Consider the following 17500-nt stretch of genomic DNA (forward strand, 5'->3'; position numbering starts at 1 on the left):
GGTTCGTGCCCTCACCAGGAATCGAACCCGGGCCACGGCAATGAGAGCACAGGATCCTGGGCCGGACCACCAGGGGGGCCGAAGTTAGCATTCAGACTAATGTAGCAAAGCAGACAAAATTTCAGAGTCAAATCTCTCTCTCACACACACAAACACACACACACAGTAAGAGGAGAGGAAGTCACAGTCTACCAGAATAACTGAAGCGAGCGGAAGTGTCATTTCCGTACCTTCCCCTTCGTTCCTGCAGTTAGCTCACATGCTAGCTTTAACATTAGTACAATCCAGCAGTTCAATCATTAGACTTTAACTGCATTATTTTGCTGCAGATGTTTAATTTGATGCTACAAAAGTGTTCAGAAATATGACTGCAGAATTCACTGAGGACTTGTTGGACAGTGAGACGTGTTAGTGTCAGTGTTAGTGTTCGTAGTGATACGTGTTTTCTCTTCACTGTGCTAACAATTGAAGCTAATGTGTTAAATCAGCCACTTCAGAAGGTTTTACTAGAATCAAATTGCCTTCGGTTCATACAGGAGATGAACGATGAGGCATTTCCTCTTGTGCCGAGGACTAGCATTAAAGACCCTGTAATCATTAAACTCGTTATTATTTAAATAATGCTGTAGGTAAGTGTTGTATGAGTGTAAACTACAACAATTTCTCATATCAGATTAAAGCAACGTGTTACAATATTAAATACTACAGCAAGCAGCGATTAGTGGGCCCAAGCACTAAGGGACAGTGTGGCAGAAATGTCACACCTTTATGAAACACTGTCTGGGCCACATGACATGACCAGTGGCATCATGCCACACTTCCTGTTTGCACATCAAAATGTCCGGTTTGTTAGATACTGAACAAAATTAGTCATGAACCCTGTGTGAGAGAGTTCTTACGTGTCAGAATGCACAAATGGATATGAGATTTCACCCCAAAACTCTGGTTAGTGAGACGATCATTTCACTCCAAGTCTACTACATAAACACAGGTGCTTTATGTTCAACTGTTATATTTATAGATATAGGGCAGAAGTGGTGTCATTTTGCTACTCCTCAGGCTTTCACACGCACGCACACACAGACACACACACACACACACACCAAAAACGCCCTGTTTCCATGGCAGCAGACAATTGCTGGGAAGCATCATGCCACCAGCCTGTTTAACAGCATTACTAAACAAATTGCACACAGAATCCAGCGTTGAATCTTCAGAACACTCAGAACAGCGCTGGTGCTGATCCAATCTGTGGACTTTGACTCGTTATTGTTCAGTCAAATGATGTCCAGCTCCAAAAAGTAGAGACAAAAAATTTAATAAAGCAAAATACTTCCTCATGAACACATAGTGCATGTTGATGATGATGATGGTGGTGGTGATGAGACTTGGGATTTAAGCTACTTGGGCAGTTCTCCTACTTGCAGGAGAGCACCTGAGACTTTGTGAGCTTGTTTCCAGACAGCACTGAGTTTTATGTTCTGTTTTTTGCCAACCTTGAAATCATCTGTGTGAAACATGTGTGTGTGTGTGTGTGTGTGTGTGTGTGAGAGAGAGAGAGAGAGAGAGAGAGAGAGAGAGAGAGATTATATACATACATATATACATATATACATATACAGCTTCATTCATGTCTCACATCCCAATTAAAACCATGTCAGTAGTCGATGTGGGAAAGTTCAGGGACGGGGGGGATGGGGGGGACGGGGGGGGGGATGATGGATTCGACTGAATTGAGAAACACACTGGATAATAACGTGTGTATATATTTAGCTCTACTGTGTGTTCACATGCACATCCCCAAATGTCTTCATTATGTTTGCTTTCTTTTTCCCATGATATGAAATGTCCATGCAGGCATAAACAAGTGTCCTCTCTGGGGTTATCCTGAGATGCTGTGTGTGTGTGTGTGTGTGTGTGTGTGTGTGTGTGTGTGTGTGTGTGTGTGTGTGTGTGTGTGTGTGTGTGTGTGTGTGTGTGTATGTGTGTGTGTGTGTGTGTGTGTTAGCTCTCATTGCTGAACCCTATGGGAGCAGATAAGGATTTTCTCTCCTCAGTGTAAGTCATTAAGAATCGAACAGTGCACACAGATACAGTGCACACATATACAGTGCACACAGAGACAGTGCACACACAGAGACAGTGCACACATATACAGTGCACACAGAGACAGTGCACACAGATACAGTGCACACAGATACAGTGCACACAGATACAGTGCACACAGAGACAGTGCACACAGATACAGTGCACACAGATACAGTGCACACAGAGACAGTGCACACAGAGACAGTGCACACAGATACAGTGCACACACAGATACAGTGCACACAGAGACAGTGCACACAGATACAGTGCACACACAGAGACAGTGCACACAGAGACAGTGCACACAGATACAGTGCACACAGAGACAGTGCACACAGATACAGTGCACACACAGATACAGTGCACACAGATACAGTGCACACACAGATACAGTGCACACAGAGACAGTGCACACAGAGACAGTGCACACAGATACAGTGCACACAGAGACAGTGCACACAGATACAGTGCACACACAGAGACAGTACACAGAGATACAGTGCACACAGATACAGTGCACACACAGATACAGTGCACACACAGAGACAGTGCACACAGATACAGTGCACACAGATACAGTGCACACACAGATACAGTGCACACACAGAGACAGTGCACACAGAGACAGTGCACACAGAGACAGAGCACACAGATACAGTGCACACAGATACAGTGCACACAGAGACAGTGCACACAGATACAGTGCACACAGATACAGTGCACACAGAGACAGTGCACACAGAGACAGTGCACACAGATACAGTGCACACACAGAGACAGTGCACACACAGATACAGTGCACACAGAGACAGTGCACACAGAGACAGTGCACACAGATACAGTGCACACAGATACAGTGCACACAGAGACAGTGCACACACAGATACAGTGCACACAGAGACAGTGCACACAGAGACAGTGCACACAGAGACAGTGCACACAGATACAGTGCACACAGAGACAGTGCACACAGATACAGTGCACACACAGATACAGTGCACACAGAGACAGTGCACACAGAGACAGTGCACACACAGAGACAGTGCACACAGATACAGTGCACACAGATACAGTGCACACAGAGACAGTGCACACAGAGACAGTGCACACAGATACAGTGCACACAGAGACAGTGCACACAGAGACAGTGCACACACAGATACAGTGCACACAGAGACAGTGCACACAGAGACAGTGCACACACAGAGACAGTGCACACAGATACAGTGCACACACAGAGACAGTGCACACAGAGACAGTGCACACACAGAGACAGTGCACACAGAGACAGTGCACACACAGAGACAGTGCACACAGATACAGTGCACACAGAGAGTGCACACAGATACAGTGCACACACAGAGACAGTGCACACAGAGACAGTGCACACAGATACAGTGCACACAGATACAGTGCACACAGAGACAGTGCACACAGATACAGTGCACACAGATACAGTGCACACACAGAGACAGTGCACACAGAGACAGTGCACACAGAGACAGTGCACACAGATACAGTGCACACAGAGACAGTGCACACAGAGACAGTGCACACAGAGACAGTGCACACAGAGACAGTGCACACAGCTTTTTAACACTGTTTATATTCTTAAATGTCGAACGTGTGACAAAAGCAAAAAAATATTATTCCTGTTTTTCAACAAGCGTCATTATCTATTTAAACTGTCAGAATAATATTAATAAGATTTCATTCAGTTTGATAATAAAACCAATCAACAAAGTGTGTGTGTATTTAAAATATAGCACGTCTAACATACACTATCAGGTGTTGGATCTACAACAGGGACACTAACAGTCATGGACTCATTCAGTACTGAGACACACAGTGTAGAGACACACAGTGTAGAGACGCACAGTGTAGAGACACACAGTGTAGAGACACACAGTGTAGAGACACGAAGTCAGGACACAAAGATGAACTTCAACTCCTCCAGAGTGTGTGGCTACAAGTGGGGGAAAAATCCAAAAAATTCCTTTTGTAAGACGTAGACTGAGAGAGAGAGAGAGAGAGAGAGAGAGAGAGAGAGAGAGAGAGAGAGAGAGAGAGAGAGAGAGGGAGAGGGGGATAGAGAGAGAGACAGGGAGAGAGAGAAAGAAAGACAGAGAAAGAGTGAGACAGAGAGAGAAAGAGAGAGAGAGAGAGAGAGAGAGAGAGAGAGAGAGAGAGAGAGAGAGAGAGAGACAGGGAGAGAGAGAAAGAAAGACAGAGAAAGAGTGAGACAGAGAGAAAGAGAGAGAGAGAGAGAGAGAGAGAGAGAGAGAGAGAGAGAGAGAGAGAGAGAGAGAGAGAGAGAGAGAGAGAGAGAATCCATATTAGGTAGTGCAGTGAGGGAAAAGCATTATCTCGTTTATTTGTGAAAAAACTGACTTCACCAACCACTTTGTCTCAGTGTTTGTATGTGTGTGTGTGTGTGTGTGTGTGTGTGTGTGTGTGTGTGTGTGTGTGTGTGTGTGTGTGTGTGTGTGTGTGTGTTTAATCCTTTTGTAAGGACTGAATGATGATGCCCAAATGTTTTTATGTTAATGTGTAAGTTGATATTGTGATTGTGTTTCAGTTTAGTGGCTTTAACCAGATCGACGTGTCGATTCGTGTCACTTGTTTCTGGAGCAGTGGAGTGAGGAACGTGAGCAGAAGGAGTAATAATACAACACACGTCATGACGACCACGAGTACGTCATACATCATTTTACCCTCTTTCTGATACGGCCTTGTTTCTATAGCAACGGCTCACTCACAGGGATTTAACAATGTGTGTGAATTGCACTGCAATACGTATTTAACGTCTGTGTAAGGAGTCTCCAGTGTCAGAGGTGAAGCTGCGCCGTCAGACATCTTCAGGACAGACGAGTTTACACAGTATAATGAGGTTGAATGGCTGTAAAGGGTTACAGCAGTGATGAACAGCTCTGATTCGCCACCGTCACTGTCTTATTTCTTACATACAAACCTTTTACAAAATCATGTGGAGCAAAAGTGTAGCGTCAGCTGTCTCTCCTCCACACCTCTCAGCTCTCATCACTAAATCAGTGTGTATTCATTTACAAGAGACTTTATACACTGAACTCTCTCTCTCTCTCACACACACACACACACACACACACACACACACACACACACACACACACACACACACACAATGTGTCATTCATCTCAATGTGTGGTTTATTGTTCATTGTGCTCTGTTTATTTCACACACACACACACACACACACACACACACACACACACACACACACACACACACACACACACACACACACACACACACACCATGACTCAGTTGTGATCTCACTCCCCCGAACACAGCAGAATTTTTTTTTGCTGCCCCAGTTACCAAGAGTTACCAGCTCCAGTTGTATTATGGGATGTAGCACTCAATTAAAATAAATAAAATAAATAAAACTTTGGTTCTTTTGGTTCCATTCGTGGAAAAGTGATAACCGTGTTCATGTTTATCTCCAGAAACCCTACAGCTGCTATAAATACACTGAGCTGGAATAATCACACAGGAAGTGTGTGTAAGTCTGATACACAAACAGCACTAAAACTCTGGGGAAAGAAATGCAAAAGAGCTAAAAACCAACAAACAAAATAAAAATCAAACAGGAAATGTTGTGGCTGTTTCCCCTCACTATGAGACCGAGGAGACAAGAAAAGAAAAGGAAAGAAAAGAAAAGAAAAAAGGATATCCAAGTTAAACTTATAATTAAAATGAAAAAATGAATATAGAGAATGAATAAATAAATACAATAAACAAACCCTGCAGCAGCGTGTTATTAAACTGGGAACGTATTTTTGTACCCCAGTAAATACGTTTTACAAAACTTTTGTGATTTGTTAAATGCAATTTATTAGCGACATACAAAGAATGTGTTTAGCTAGCATGCTAACTGCTGACAATAACATTAACTTTCTAACATTAGCTGAGGAAAAGAGAAATGAGTTTAAAAGTGAACGCAAAGGGAAATGAAACAGAAAGTCGAGGTGAGAAACATGAACATTAAATATTTATACTGTCAGTAAATGAAAACCAGAACAACTCTGTAGCCTGTGGATTGTTTAATAAGATTATTTCCCTCTGTGTTTAGAGAATAATTAACCTAATGGTTCTTTAAGAGCAGAAGTTCACCACATTCCAGCTTCCTGTTGGATGTTTTCTGTCCTTCACAGTTTTATTTCTCAGAATCATTAGCGACGTTTAGGCCAAACATTTTTCATAAGTGTTTATCAATAGCCTGGTGTTATACCTAGTGTTACAGGTCTCACACACACACACACACACACACACACACACACACACACACACACACACACACACACACACAGGTCATGTCCCAAACCTCTAAAGTGGACTGTTTTACTACCCCAGTGTGTGTGTATTATATATATATATATATATATATATATATATATATATATATATATATATATATATATATATATATATATTATAAAACATGGTTACACAAGAGTTTGTAAGCAAATGAGTGGTTATTTAACACTTACAGCCACAGAAAGCAAGACTTCCCAGGTTACCATGACAACAGGCCACTGTGGGATGATCTAGCAGAAGGTGTGATGGATTTTAATAAAAACATTAAGTGTGTCGGTGAGTTTGGCCACAACGACAGTGAGACAGGAACACATTGAACACACTGAACACACTGAACACACCGAACACACTGAACACACTGCACTACAGAACACACTGCACTACAGAACAGGATGTGGTCAGACTGGGGAAGAACCTGAAAGTACTCGGAGTGTGAGATTTCCTTCCTCTCCTTTTATAGACATATAACATCCAACCAGATTAACGCCTGTTAAGATGTGAACATATGAACCGGGTTTAATCTCACCAGATTCCAGATGTTTCATAAACAAAGTCAAAAACCAAAGAATCTGCTGAATCTAAACTGTCAACAAATATCTTAAAACATAGAGTTTCATTTCTACACAAAACTGAAGACCCTTTGGTTCAAATACAGTTACAGGTTTTATAAGAATGGAGAGTATTTGAGAAATGTTGGCCGACTGCGCCCTCTAGTGTGTGCAGTTAGTGTTTATAATGCACTGTGGTGCAGCCAGAAGGAGCAACATTTGATCACAGACAAGTGTTTGCTGGAAGATGGGTCATTTTTTTTTTTTCACTTGTGGTTTGAAGGTACAACATTCGGCACTCTTACACATTGGCTTTGGAAGCTCTCATGTGGAAACTAGTCCACAGATGGTGTCCACGCCACCAAGTGAACCCTGTGTTAATTAGGAGAGCTCCAGGTCTCGAGTGTAACCCTGTGACTGAACACTGGGATTCGACCACAAGTCAAAGCCACACTTACCAACTTTCGTGATTAAAAAAAACCTACATATTAAGTTTACATGAGATGACGTTGGGCAGCAGATACAAGCTGGATAACTTCCACAAACTGCTCAGGACCTCCTCAATAAACAAACCATGGGACCGTCCTGTCCAGCAGGACGACAACCGACAACTTGTTTACAGTAGAAAAGCTTCCGAGGCACCAAATGCAGGATTAGAGATAACAAGCTGGTGTTTATTAAATGAGAAAGCAGACAGGAAGTGTTTTAGAGACACAGTAAAGGAGATGGAAACTGGACACTCAACTTTAATTGCTGTAAAAATTAACAATTGCATAAATGTATGATATAATTGTATAATATTTTTTTCCATTCAATCCATTTCAGTTCTTTACACTTTGTATGTAATAAACTCGATGTGTCCGGTCGCTCATGTAGGGAATAAACACACTGAACAAAGTGATGCACATTTGTACATATAAATGTTCTTCTAAAATAAATACTTTAACTAGTGTATTGATGATGAAACCTTTTTCCACTTTCAGCCTCTTTCACACTGAAAGTCAACATACCATTAGGACACTGTTACTCTGTAATGCTCACGGTTTTCAGGATGTCTGGTGCCGTCAGTGACTGGACACTGATTCAAGGTTGTTTTACAAAAAACAGATTCTTTAAGTTATTTAAATGAATACATGGTTACATCACTGATAGTGTCAGAATACACACACACACACACACACACACACACACACACACACACACACACACACACACACACACACCTCAATTATGTTAACACACAGCATCGTTACTGTACGTTTGATACTTCTGTAGGCTGTAAAATCTTGTCATTAGTTGCTTTAATAAGCAAATTAACCAGGTTTGATTAAAGCTAGTAGTTTACACTGGACCGGGAAAAAGTCTGTATTCCTCACCGGAGTCATAATTTAACACCAAAATGTGCAGACAATCGTGTAGAACACAAAGTGAAAATAAAGATGAACACAAACATTCCCAAGTCTAATAGCATGATAAAAGCTTCTCATGAAGTTTACACAAATCACATTACCTGACTTGTGCACTTGTGTCTCTGTAAGTTACTTAAATAAGTGAAATTTCGTCCACACCCCGAGCAGTAATAGGGTTTTTCCCCTGTGTGGATGCGCTGATGTGCCTGAAACGTGCTCCCGTGTGTGAAACTCTTTCCGCAGTGCAGACAGTGATACGGCTTCACCCCGCTGTGGATGAGCTGGTGACGCTGGAGGTGACTCTGGTGAGTGAAACTCCTGCCACACTGTGAGCAGCAGTACGGCTTCTCTCCCGTGTGGACGCGCTGGTGTATTCGGAGATGACTCTGCTGACTGAAGGTCTTTCCGCACTCAGAGCACAGGTACGGCTTCTCTCCTGTGTGGATGCGCTGGTGCAGGCGGAGGTGATTCGGCTGGCTGAAACTGTTGCCGCACTCTGAGCACTGGTGCGGCCGCTCTCGCGTGTGTACCACGTGGTGCATCCGCAGGTGACTGCGGAGGGTGAAACTCTTCCCGCACTCTGTGCAGTGATGTGGCTTCTCTCCGGTGTGAATCCGCTGGTGGAGGTGAAGGTTGCTCCGTTGAGTGAAGCTCTTCCCGCACTGCGAGCACTGATACGGCCGCTCTCCCGTGTGAACGCGCTCGTGCGTCAGCAGATGACTCTGACGATTAAAACTCTTGTCACAGTGCGAGCAGTGATGAATCTTCTCTCTCGTGTGGAGGCTGCGGAGGCTCTGGAGCACGGTCTCTTGAGTAAAACTTGCCTCACATTTAATATCTTCCTGGATTTGGCCATGAGATGAATTAAGATGGAGAGACGATATCTCCTGACTACAAGAGATGGCTATGGGTGTCATGGTCAATCTATTCTCTCATAGCATTGTTTATGGATGCATTTAATCTGTAGGAACGGATTGTGAGGAGCAGCAGGACACCAGAACAGCAATCATTTCTGGATGGAAAACCAACAGAATATATATAAAAACTCATTATACAGTTTAACAAACACAACTGATTAACTTTCATATCAGATACAAGTCGAACCCTCGGCTGCTGCGTCTTGTTTCTCCAGCTTGCACTTTCTCCATTCAGCATTCACATCATTCCCAGGATGCACTGGGCTTTTATTACATATAATCTTTCTCATTATATGTAGTTTGTTATATAAATGTAAAAGTAATGTGAATATTCACCAGCAGGGTCTCTGAGGCTCCTTCTGAGGCTTGGACACAAACCTGTGGATCACAAACACAACAGAATCTTAATATACTGTAATCAGAAATCTTATTAAACCACTGAGTTGTTTGTATAAACGACATCTACGTTTGTAACCATGACAACAATAATAACAGGTCTAAATATCGCACAACCTTCTGTTTGGTTTAGAGAAAATGGCAGTGATCCGTTCAGGAGCTGAAAGAGTCGACTCTCAATAGTGAGCCGAATTGAATGATCCGACTCACTGAAAAGAGGCAGAATTTCTTGCAGTGCAGCTCTTTATAAACGTTGACTTTACCCCAGATGGGCAATAATAAGAGCTTTATTGTGAACCGTGTAGTCTGTGGCCTTATAAAGTGCACTTAAATCATCTAAACTCCTTACAGAAAGCGACTTTAACTTACCTCAGACTTGTAAACAGAAAGCCGATACAACATCTCACATGCAGACAAAATAAAGATTTAATACATTATTATTATTATTATTATTATTATTATTATTATTATTATTATTATTATTATTATTGCCGAAGCTTAATTCTTGACATAAACCTTTATCTTCTCCTTCGTTGTCGCCTTGTGACTCAGTTATAGAGCTTTACTGCCACCTACCGGACCGAACAGGTAAGAAGTAAAAAAAAAATCATAATCACGTGTTCATCCAATTAGATGCATTTTTATTACAACAATATTGTACTTTTTTATAGCAGAATAAAGTTATTTACATTTTCACAGTCTTTCGGCACAGAGAACTGGTTACAACAAAAGGAAAAGCATAATAAGATGATAATAAGATGAAAAGAAAAGTAAATAAAATTCGTCAGAAACACAATAACAGGCCTTCAAGCTTTTCGGCAGTAAAACGTTTCACTTATCATCAGTCAAATAAGTTCCTTCATGATCGTGTAATATCTTCTACTTTATGCTAGCTGGGAGTCGTAGCAACCTGCAGGTGTTTCTCCAAAGTTCAGCCTGGAGCTCGGAATCATAAGAAGCTGTAGACGATTTTACAGGTTTTCCTTCGTGTAAATAGCAGCCGCTAACGCCTTCGAAGTCCTGAGACGCTGCTGCGTACACGACTGTTTCTGCTGCCTGCTCTGGGGTCTGCAGACACACCAAACATTCATGAGTAACGCCGTCTCCCAAACAACAAACAGTGTGTTACTTTACCATATTACTGATCAGATCATTTGGCTCGTCTCACTCTATCAGGCGTAAAACGGCTTGTTAAATAAAAAAATGTTTTTATATAAAAAATGTATTCTCAGAAACAGGTCAGCATGCTGTCGTACCCTGAACAGCACACAGGCGATGAGCTTTTGTGCCAGTTTTTCTAGAAAGCTCATGTTGCGGTACAGCTCAGTGTCCACCACGCCCGGGTCTACAGCATTCACCGTCACGGCGTAGCCACCGGACTGGAGCTCCTGGTGGAGGTGGTAGGTGAACAGCAGCTGAGCCAGCTTACTTCGGGCGTAAGAGGAATGGGAACTATAATCCTTCCTTTAAAACAATCCAGAGCCACAGACAAATCTCTTACATGCAACATTAAGATCATTAGATTCCAGACCACAGTCTTGTTTTTATAATAAATAAAAGGATTATGGCTTTTGTCACACATACACATTGGAGAGATCATGCTCACTTACGTACTGTGAAAATCCTGCAGGTTTCTATCAGACATGTAATGAGCTGAAGAGCAAATGCTAATTACTCTAGAAGCTTCCCCCATCCCAGAATGCATCAGTACGTCCAATAGAAGCCGAGTCAAGAGAAAGTGTCCTAGGTAGTTAACGGAGAAGTGAAGCTCAAAACCGTCGTCTGTTTTCTCCTCAGGATGCAGCATCACACCCGCTGTGGAAGTAACACGGTGGACCTTTGGATTACGCCTCACACCTCAGATCTGCTTCCCAACAGCACGGCATTCAGCTCCCCGTATCTCCAGACACATTTTTAACATTATTGTTGTTAATAAAACAGGGAAATGAAATATGAGGCAATTAAACTCACCATTGTTGATAAGTATGTGTAAGGGAAGTTTTTGTTCCTTGAACCATCTGGCAAACTCCCGCACAGACTTCTGGGAGGCCAGATCCAGAACCTCAAAGTCCACTGAATAAAACACAAAAACGTCGGCAGTGAAATTACTGGTGATGTAAAGCAAGAGAGAGTGGATACGAGTAGACATGACGTTAACATGGACATCAGTGACAACATCAGAACATGAACAAATCATCAGAACATGATCTGACACTGCTGAACAAATCCTTTAAACAAAATATCTGCAGAAGTACAATATAACACCAAACACCAAATACTGCAGATCATTAACACCCACCTTGAGCGTCACTACTTTCTTTACGTAGTCTTTCCATCACAAGGTGACCTTGCTGTTTATCATGAGAGGCTGGAGAATAAAAAAGTTCAATCACAATCATTTATTCAGCAAATACAACACTTCAAGGTTACACCTTAATATCAAAAACGTGGCTCAGGTATCTCAACAGCTTAGGCCCTATTTTTAAGACACTGGAGCACAACAAAAAGCTCTTCTCGTTTGATTAGCTAGCTAAAAATATCACACGCTAATTAATGACTTATCAATCAGTTGTGTTGATGTGCTGATAGTCGAGCATTGTGGGTAACAAGAATAAAATACCTATTACAGTGTCTTGTTAGAAGAGACTAGAGATTCAGGACAGAGCTTTAAAATGGCTAACATGCTAGTAAGGAAATGAAGTAGGCATGAATGCTCTTCCTATTTTTAGTGTCCTAATCGGAGCAGTGGACGAAAGCACCAAAGGCTGTCTCATATTTTTGGCTTCTGGGAATTAAATGCACGACCTAATTAACGAGTCCCATTAGTTATCCTGTTATTAGACAACGAGGTGGAGGTCAGAGAGAGAAGCGTCCACATGCCAGACAAGCACGAAAGTAAAAGCTAAAGGAAAAAGAGACAATCAATGTGTGTGCAAGTTTGTTTGTTTGTGTGTGTGTGTGTGTGTGTGTGTGTGTGTGTGTGTGTGTGTGTGTGTGTGTGTGTGTGTGTGTGTGTGTGTGAGAGAGAGTATGTGTTTGTGTGTGTGAGTGTGTGTTTGTGTCTGAGTGTGTGGAATGTGGTAGCCTAGCGGTTAAGGTGTTGGGCTACCAATCAGAAGGTTGTAAGTTTGATTCCTATATGCACCAAGCTGCCACTGCTGGGCCCCTGAGCAAGGCCCTTGACGCTCAGTTGTATAAAAAAGAGATTAAATGTAAGTCACTCTAGATAAGGGCGTCTGCTAAATGCTGTAAATGTGTGAGTGAGTGTGTGTTACCTATAATAACACGCATTCCCAGATTTAGGAGTCCCTTCACGATCTCATATCCGATTCCACGTGTTCCTCCTGTAACTATGGCAACCTTTCCACGCTGCTCTGGCAAAACTATAATCATAATAATATTCATTATACACTGTGTGTTTACAGATCTAGTGCACTGTGTGTTTATACAGATCTAGTGCACTGTGTGTTTACACAGATCTAGTGCACTGTGTGTTTACACAGATCTAGTGCACTGTGTGTTTACACAGATCTAGTGCACTGTGTGTTTACAGATCTAGTGCACTGTGTTTATACAGATCTAGTGCACTGTGTTTATACAGATCTAGTGCACTGTGTGTTTACAGATCTAGTGCACTGTATGTTTACAGATCTAGTGCACTGTGTGTTTATACAGATCTAGTGCACTGTGTGTTTACAGATCTAGTGCACTGTGTGTTTACAGATCTAATGCACTGTGTGTTTATACAGATCTAGTGCACTGTGTTTATACAGATCTAGTGCACTGTGTTTATACAGATCTAGTGCACTGTGTGTTTACAGATCTAGTGCACTATGTTTACAGATCTAGTGCACTGTGTTTATACAGATCTAGTGCACTGTGTGTTTATACAGATCTAGTGCACTGTGTGTTTATACAGATCTAGTGCACTGTGTTTACAGATCTAGTGCATTGTGTTTACAGATCTAGTGCACTGTGTTTATACAGATCTAGTGTACTGTGTGTTTACAGATCTAGTGCACTGTGTGTCTACAGATCTAGTGTACTGTGTGTTTACAGATCTAGTGTACTGTGTGTTTACAGATCTAGTGCACTGTGTGTCTACAGATCTAGTGCACTGTGTGTTTACAGATCTAGTGCACTGTGTGTTTATACAGATCTAGTGCACTGTGTGTTTATACAGTTCTAGTGCACTATGTTTACAGATCTAGTGCACTGTGTTTACAGATCTAGTGCACTGTGTGTCTACAGATCTAGTGCACTATGTTTACAGATCTAGTGCACTATGTTTACAGATCTAGTGCACTGTGTGTTTATACAGATCTAGTGCACTGTGTGTCTACAGATCTAGTGCACTGTGTGTTTATACAGATCTAGTGCACTATGTTTACAGATCTAGTGCACTGTGTGTTTATACAGATCTAGTGCACTATGTTTACAGATCTAGTGCACTGTGTTTACAGATCTAGTGCACTGTGTGTTTATACAGATCTAGTGCACTGTGTTTACAGATCTAGTGCACTATGTTTACAGATCTAGTGCACTGTGTGTTTATACAGATCTAGTGCACTGTGTGTTTACAGATCTAGTGCACTGTGTTTACAGATCTAGTGCACTGTGTGTTTATACAGATCTAGTGCACTGTGTGTTTACAGATCTAGTGCACTGTGTTTACAGATCTAGTGCACTGTGTGTTTATACAGATCTAGTGCACTATGTTTACAGATCTAGTGCACTGTGTTTACAGATCTAGTGCACTGTGTGTTTATACAGATCTAGTGCACTGTGTTTACAGATCTAGTGCACTGTGTGTCTACAGATCTAGTGCACTATGTTTACAGATCTAGTGCACTGTGTGTTTACAGATCTAGTGCACTATGTTTACAGATCTAGTGCACTGTGTGTTTATACAGATCTAGTGCACTGTGTGTCTACAGATCTAGTGCACTGTGTGTTTATACAGATCTAGTGCACTATGTTTACAGATCTAGTGCACTGTGTGTTTATACAGATCTAGTGCACTATGTTTACAGATCTAGTGCACTGTGTTTACAGATCTAGTGCACTGTGTGTTTATACAGATCTAGTGCACTGTGTGTTTACAGATCTAGTGCACTGTGTGTTTATACAGATCTAGTGCACTGTGTTTACAGATCTAGTGCACTGTGTTTACAGATCTAGTGCACTGTGTGTTTATACAGATCTAGTGCACTATGTTTACAGATCTAGTGCACTGTGTTTACAGATCTAGTGCACTGTGTGTTTATACAGATCTAGTGCACTGTGTTTACAGATCTAGTGCACTGTGTGTTTATACAGATCTAGTGCACTATGTTTACAGATCTAGTGCACTGTGTGTTTATACAGATCTAGTGCACTGTGTGTTTACAGATCTAGTGCACTGTGTGTTTATACAGATCTAGTGCACTGTGTTTACAGATCTAGTGCACTGTGTGTTTATACAGATCTAGTGCACTGTGTGTTTATACAGATCTAGTGCACTATGTTTACAGATCTAGTGCACTGTGTGTTTATACAGATCTAGTGCACTGTGTGTTTATACAGATCTAGTGCACTGTGTTTACAGATCTAGTGCACTATGTTTACAGATCTAGTGCACTGTGTGTTTATACAGATCTAGTGCACTGTGTGTTTATACAGATCTAGTGCACTGTGTGTTTACAGATCTAGTGCACTGTGTTTACAGATCTAGTGCACTGTGTGTCTACAGATCTAGTGCACTGTGTTTATACAGATCTAGTGCACTGTGTTTATACAGATCTAGTGCACTGTGTTTATACAGATCTAGTGCACTGTGTGTCTACAGATCTAGTGCACTGTGTGTTTACAGATCTAGTGCACTGTGTGTTTACAGATCTAGTGCACTGTGTGTTTATACAGATCTAGTGCACTGTGTGTTTACAGATCTAGTGCACTGTGTGTTTATACAGATCTAGTGCACTGTGTTTACAGATCTAGTGCACTGTGTTTACAGATCTAGTGCACTGTGTGTTTATACAGATCTAGTGCACTATGTTTACAGATCTAGTGCACTGTGTTTACAGATCTAGTGCACTGTGTGTTTATACAGATCTAGTGCACTGTGTTTACAGATCTAGTGCACTGTGTGTTTATACAGATCTAGTGCACTATGTTTACAGATCTAGTGCACTGTGTGTTTATACAGATCTAGTGCACTGTGTGTTTACAGATCTAGTGCACTGTGTGTTTATACAGATCTAGTGCACTGTGTTTACAGATCTAGTGCACTGTGTGTTTATACAGATCTAGTGCACTGTGTGTTTATACAGATCTAGTGCACTATGTTTACAGATCTAGTGCACTGTGTGTTTATACAGATCTAGTGCACTGTGTGTTTATACAGATCTAGTGCACTGTGTTTACAGATCTAGTGCACTATGTTTACAGATCTAGTGCACTGTGTGTTTATACAGATCTAGTGCACTGTGTGTTTATACAGATCTAGTGCACTGTGTGTTTACAGATCTAGTGCACTGTGTTTACAGATCTAGTGCACTGTGTGTCTACAGATCTAGTGCACTGTGTTTATACAGATCTAGTGCACTGTGTTTATACAGATCTAGTGCACTGTGTTTATACAGATCTAGTGCACTGTGTGTCTACAGATCTAGTGCACTGTGTGTTTACAGATCTAGTGCACTGTGTGTTTACAGATCTAGTGCACTATGTTTACAGATCTAGTGCACTGTGTTTACAGATCTAGTGCACTGTGTGTTTATACAGATCTAGTGCACTATGTTTACAGATCTAGTGCACTGTGTGTTTATACAGATCTAGTGCACTATGTTTACAGATCTAGTGCACTGTGTGTGTTTACAGAGCCGTTTGGGACAAAGCCCTGTGTCTAGTGTAACATTATATTGCAAGATGAAGTGAATTCTAACCTGGAGAAATAAAAGGTCGGTGAATGAGCTGATAAAGCAGAAGCTTCACACCGACTATGTAGATCTTCAGGACGGAGATTATTCGTGTTAAAATCGCCATGATTCCGCTGTGGTAAACACGATGAACTTCAGAAACCACTGACCAATCAGAGCTCGAGCTGCAGCCAGCGCGGTCTGTGAGTGACCAATCGGAAGCAAAACCTCAGAGTGACGCAACAACAGAAACCGTTAACCAATCACATTGAAAGGCAGTGAGCGCGACGTCACTACAGCAACCGCTGATAGCGCCTTGAGCTATGAATGCACTGTGAGTGACGTAGCAACCTCTAACCAATCACAATCAGAGTGTCCTGTTAAGGTCGACCAATGGCAGGTTAGAATTAGAGCGCGGTGTGATTGGTTCGCCAGTGGTAACGCGACTGTAGGATGATGTTCATGTATTTATTGGAATTACCGTAAATATCAATGCATCCAATGTGATTTATTCTGTTTGTGTAATAATGTATTCAAAATATTATTTGGAATGTTCTAATTTTGTCATTTGGCACATTATGTTTTAGTTTAATCTGCAAGAAAAAAATAACAACATTGCAGAAGTGTTAACTGTAGTATGTAATGTTCTTACAGAGCAAACACTATGTGCATCTACAAGCAGCCAGTGTCTGCTAAAAGATCCCCTACACTACAAGATCCCCTACACTACAAGATCCCCTACACTACAAGATCCCCTACACTACAATATCCCCTACACATCAAGATCCCCTACACCACAAGATCCCCTACACTACAAGATCCCCTACGCTACAAGATCCCCTACACCTCAAGATCCCCTAAACATCAAGATTCTAAACACCCCAAG

The 17500-nt window shown here is 41.7% G+C and overlaps 2 protein-coding genes across 4 annotated transcripts; both read right to left on the reverse strand.

The window, feature by feature from the left end:
* Positions 1 to 7719: 7719 nt before the first annotated feature.
* Positions 7720 to 10301, reverse strand: LOC113642090 (gastrula zinc finger protein XlCGF49.1-like). Of its 3 annotated transcripts, XM_047814654.1 has the most exons (4): positions 10232 to 10301; positions 10085 to 10117; positions 9656 to 9697; positions 7720 to 9414 (listed from the first exon to the last, which is right to left on the reverse strand). In XM_047814654.1, the coding sequence occupies exon 4, from the start codon at positions 9317 to 9319 to the stop codon at positions 8495 to 8497; it is 825 nt and encodes a 274-aa protein (XP_047670610.1). In that variant the 5' UTR covers positions 9320 to 9414; positions 9656 to 9697; positions 10085 to 10117; positions 10232 to 10301; the 3' UTR covers positions 7720 to 8494. The 3 variants fall into 3 exon arrangements, with proteins under 3 accessions (XP_047670610.1, XP_027001215.1, XP_027001216.1); XM_027145414.2 differs by lacking the exons at positions 10085 to 10117; positions 10232 to 10301 and adding an exon at positions 9833 to 10011; XM_027145415.2 differs by lacking the exons at positions 9656 to 9697; positions 10085 to 10117; positions 10232 to 10301 and adding an exon at positions 9507 to 9649.
* A 38-nt stretch (positions 10302 to 10339) lies between these two features.
* Positions 10340 to 16902, reverse strand: LOC113642089 (dehydrogenase/reductase SDR family member on chromosome X-like). Its single transcript, XM_027145412.2, has 7 exons — positions 16642 to 16902; positions 12991 to 13098; positions 12015 to 12083; positions 11687 to 11788; positions 11326 to 11530; positions 10972 to 11179; positions 10340 to 10783 (listed from the first exon to the last, which is right to left on the reverse strand). The coding sequence occupies exons 1-7, from the start codon at positions 16739 to 16741 to the stop codon at positions 10595 to 10597; spliced, it is 981 nt and encodes a 326-aa protein (XP_027001213.2). The 5' UTR covers positions 16742 to 16902; the 3' UTR covers positions 10340 to 10594.
* Between the last annotated feature and the right edge of the window lie 598 nt (positions 16903 to 17500).

The sequence above is a fragment of the Tachysurus fulvidraco genome, chromosome 6, assembly GCF_022655615.1.
Source record: "Tachysurus fulvidraco isolate hzauxx_2018 chromosome 6, HZAU_PFXX_2.0, whole genome shotgun sequence".
Taxonomy (NCBI): Eukaryota; Metazoa; Chordata; class Actinopteri; order Siluriformes; family Bagridae; genus Tachysurus; species Tachysurus fulvidraco.

Bases quoted from the DNA above. Each gene is read 5' to 3' on its own strand.
- LOC113642090 (XM_047814654.1), bottom strand. From the start codon at position 9,319: ATGACACCCATAGCCATCTCTTGTAGTCAGGAGATATCGTCTCTCCAT.
- LOC113642089 (XM_027145412.2), bottom strand. From the start codon at position 16,741: ATGGCGATTTTAACACGAATAATCTCCGTCCTGAAGATCTACATAGTC. The intron at 13,099-16,641 runs GTTAGAATTCAC...TTATGATTATAG, and splicing joins CCGACCTTTTATTTCTCCAG to TTTTGCCAGAGCAGCGTGGA. The intron at 12,084-12,990 runs GTAACACACACT...TTTATTCTCCAG, and splicing joins GGGAATGCGTGTTATTATAG to CCTCTCATGATAAACAGCAA.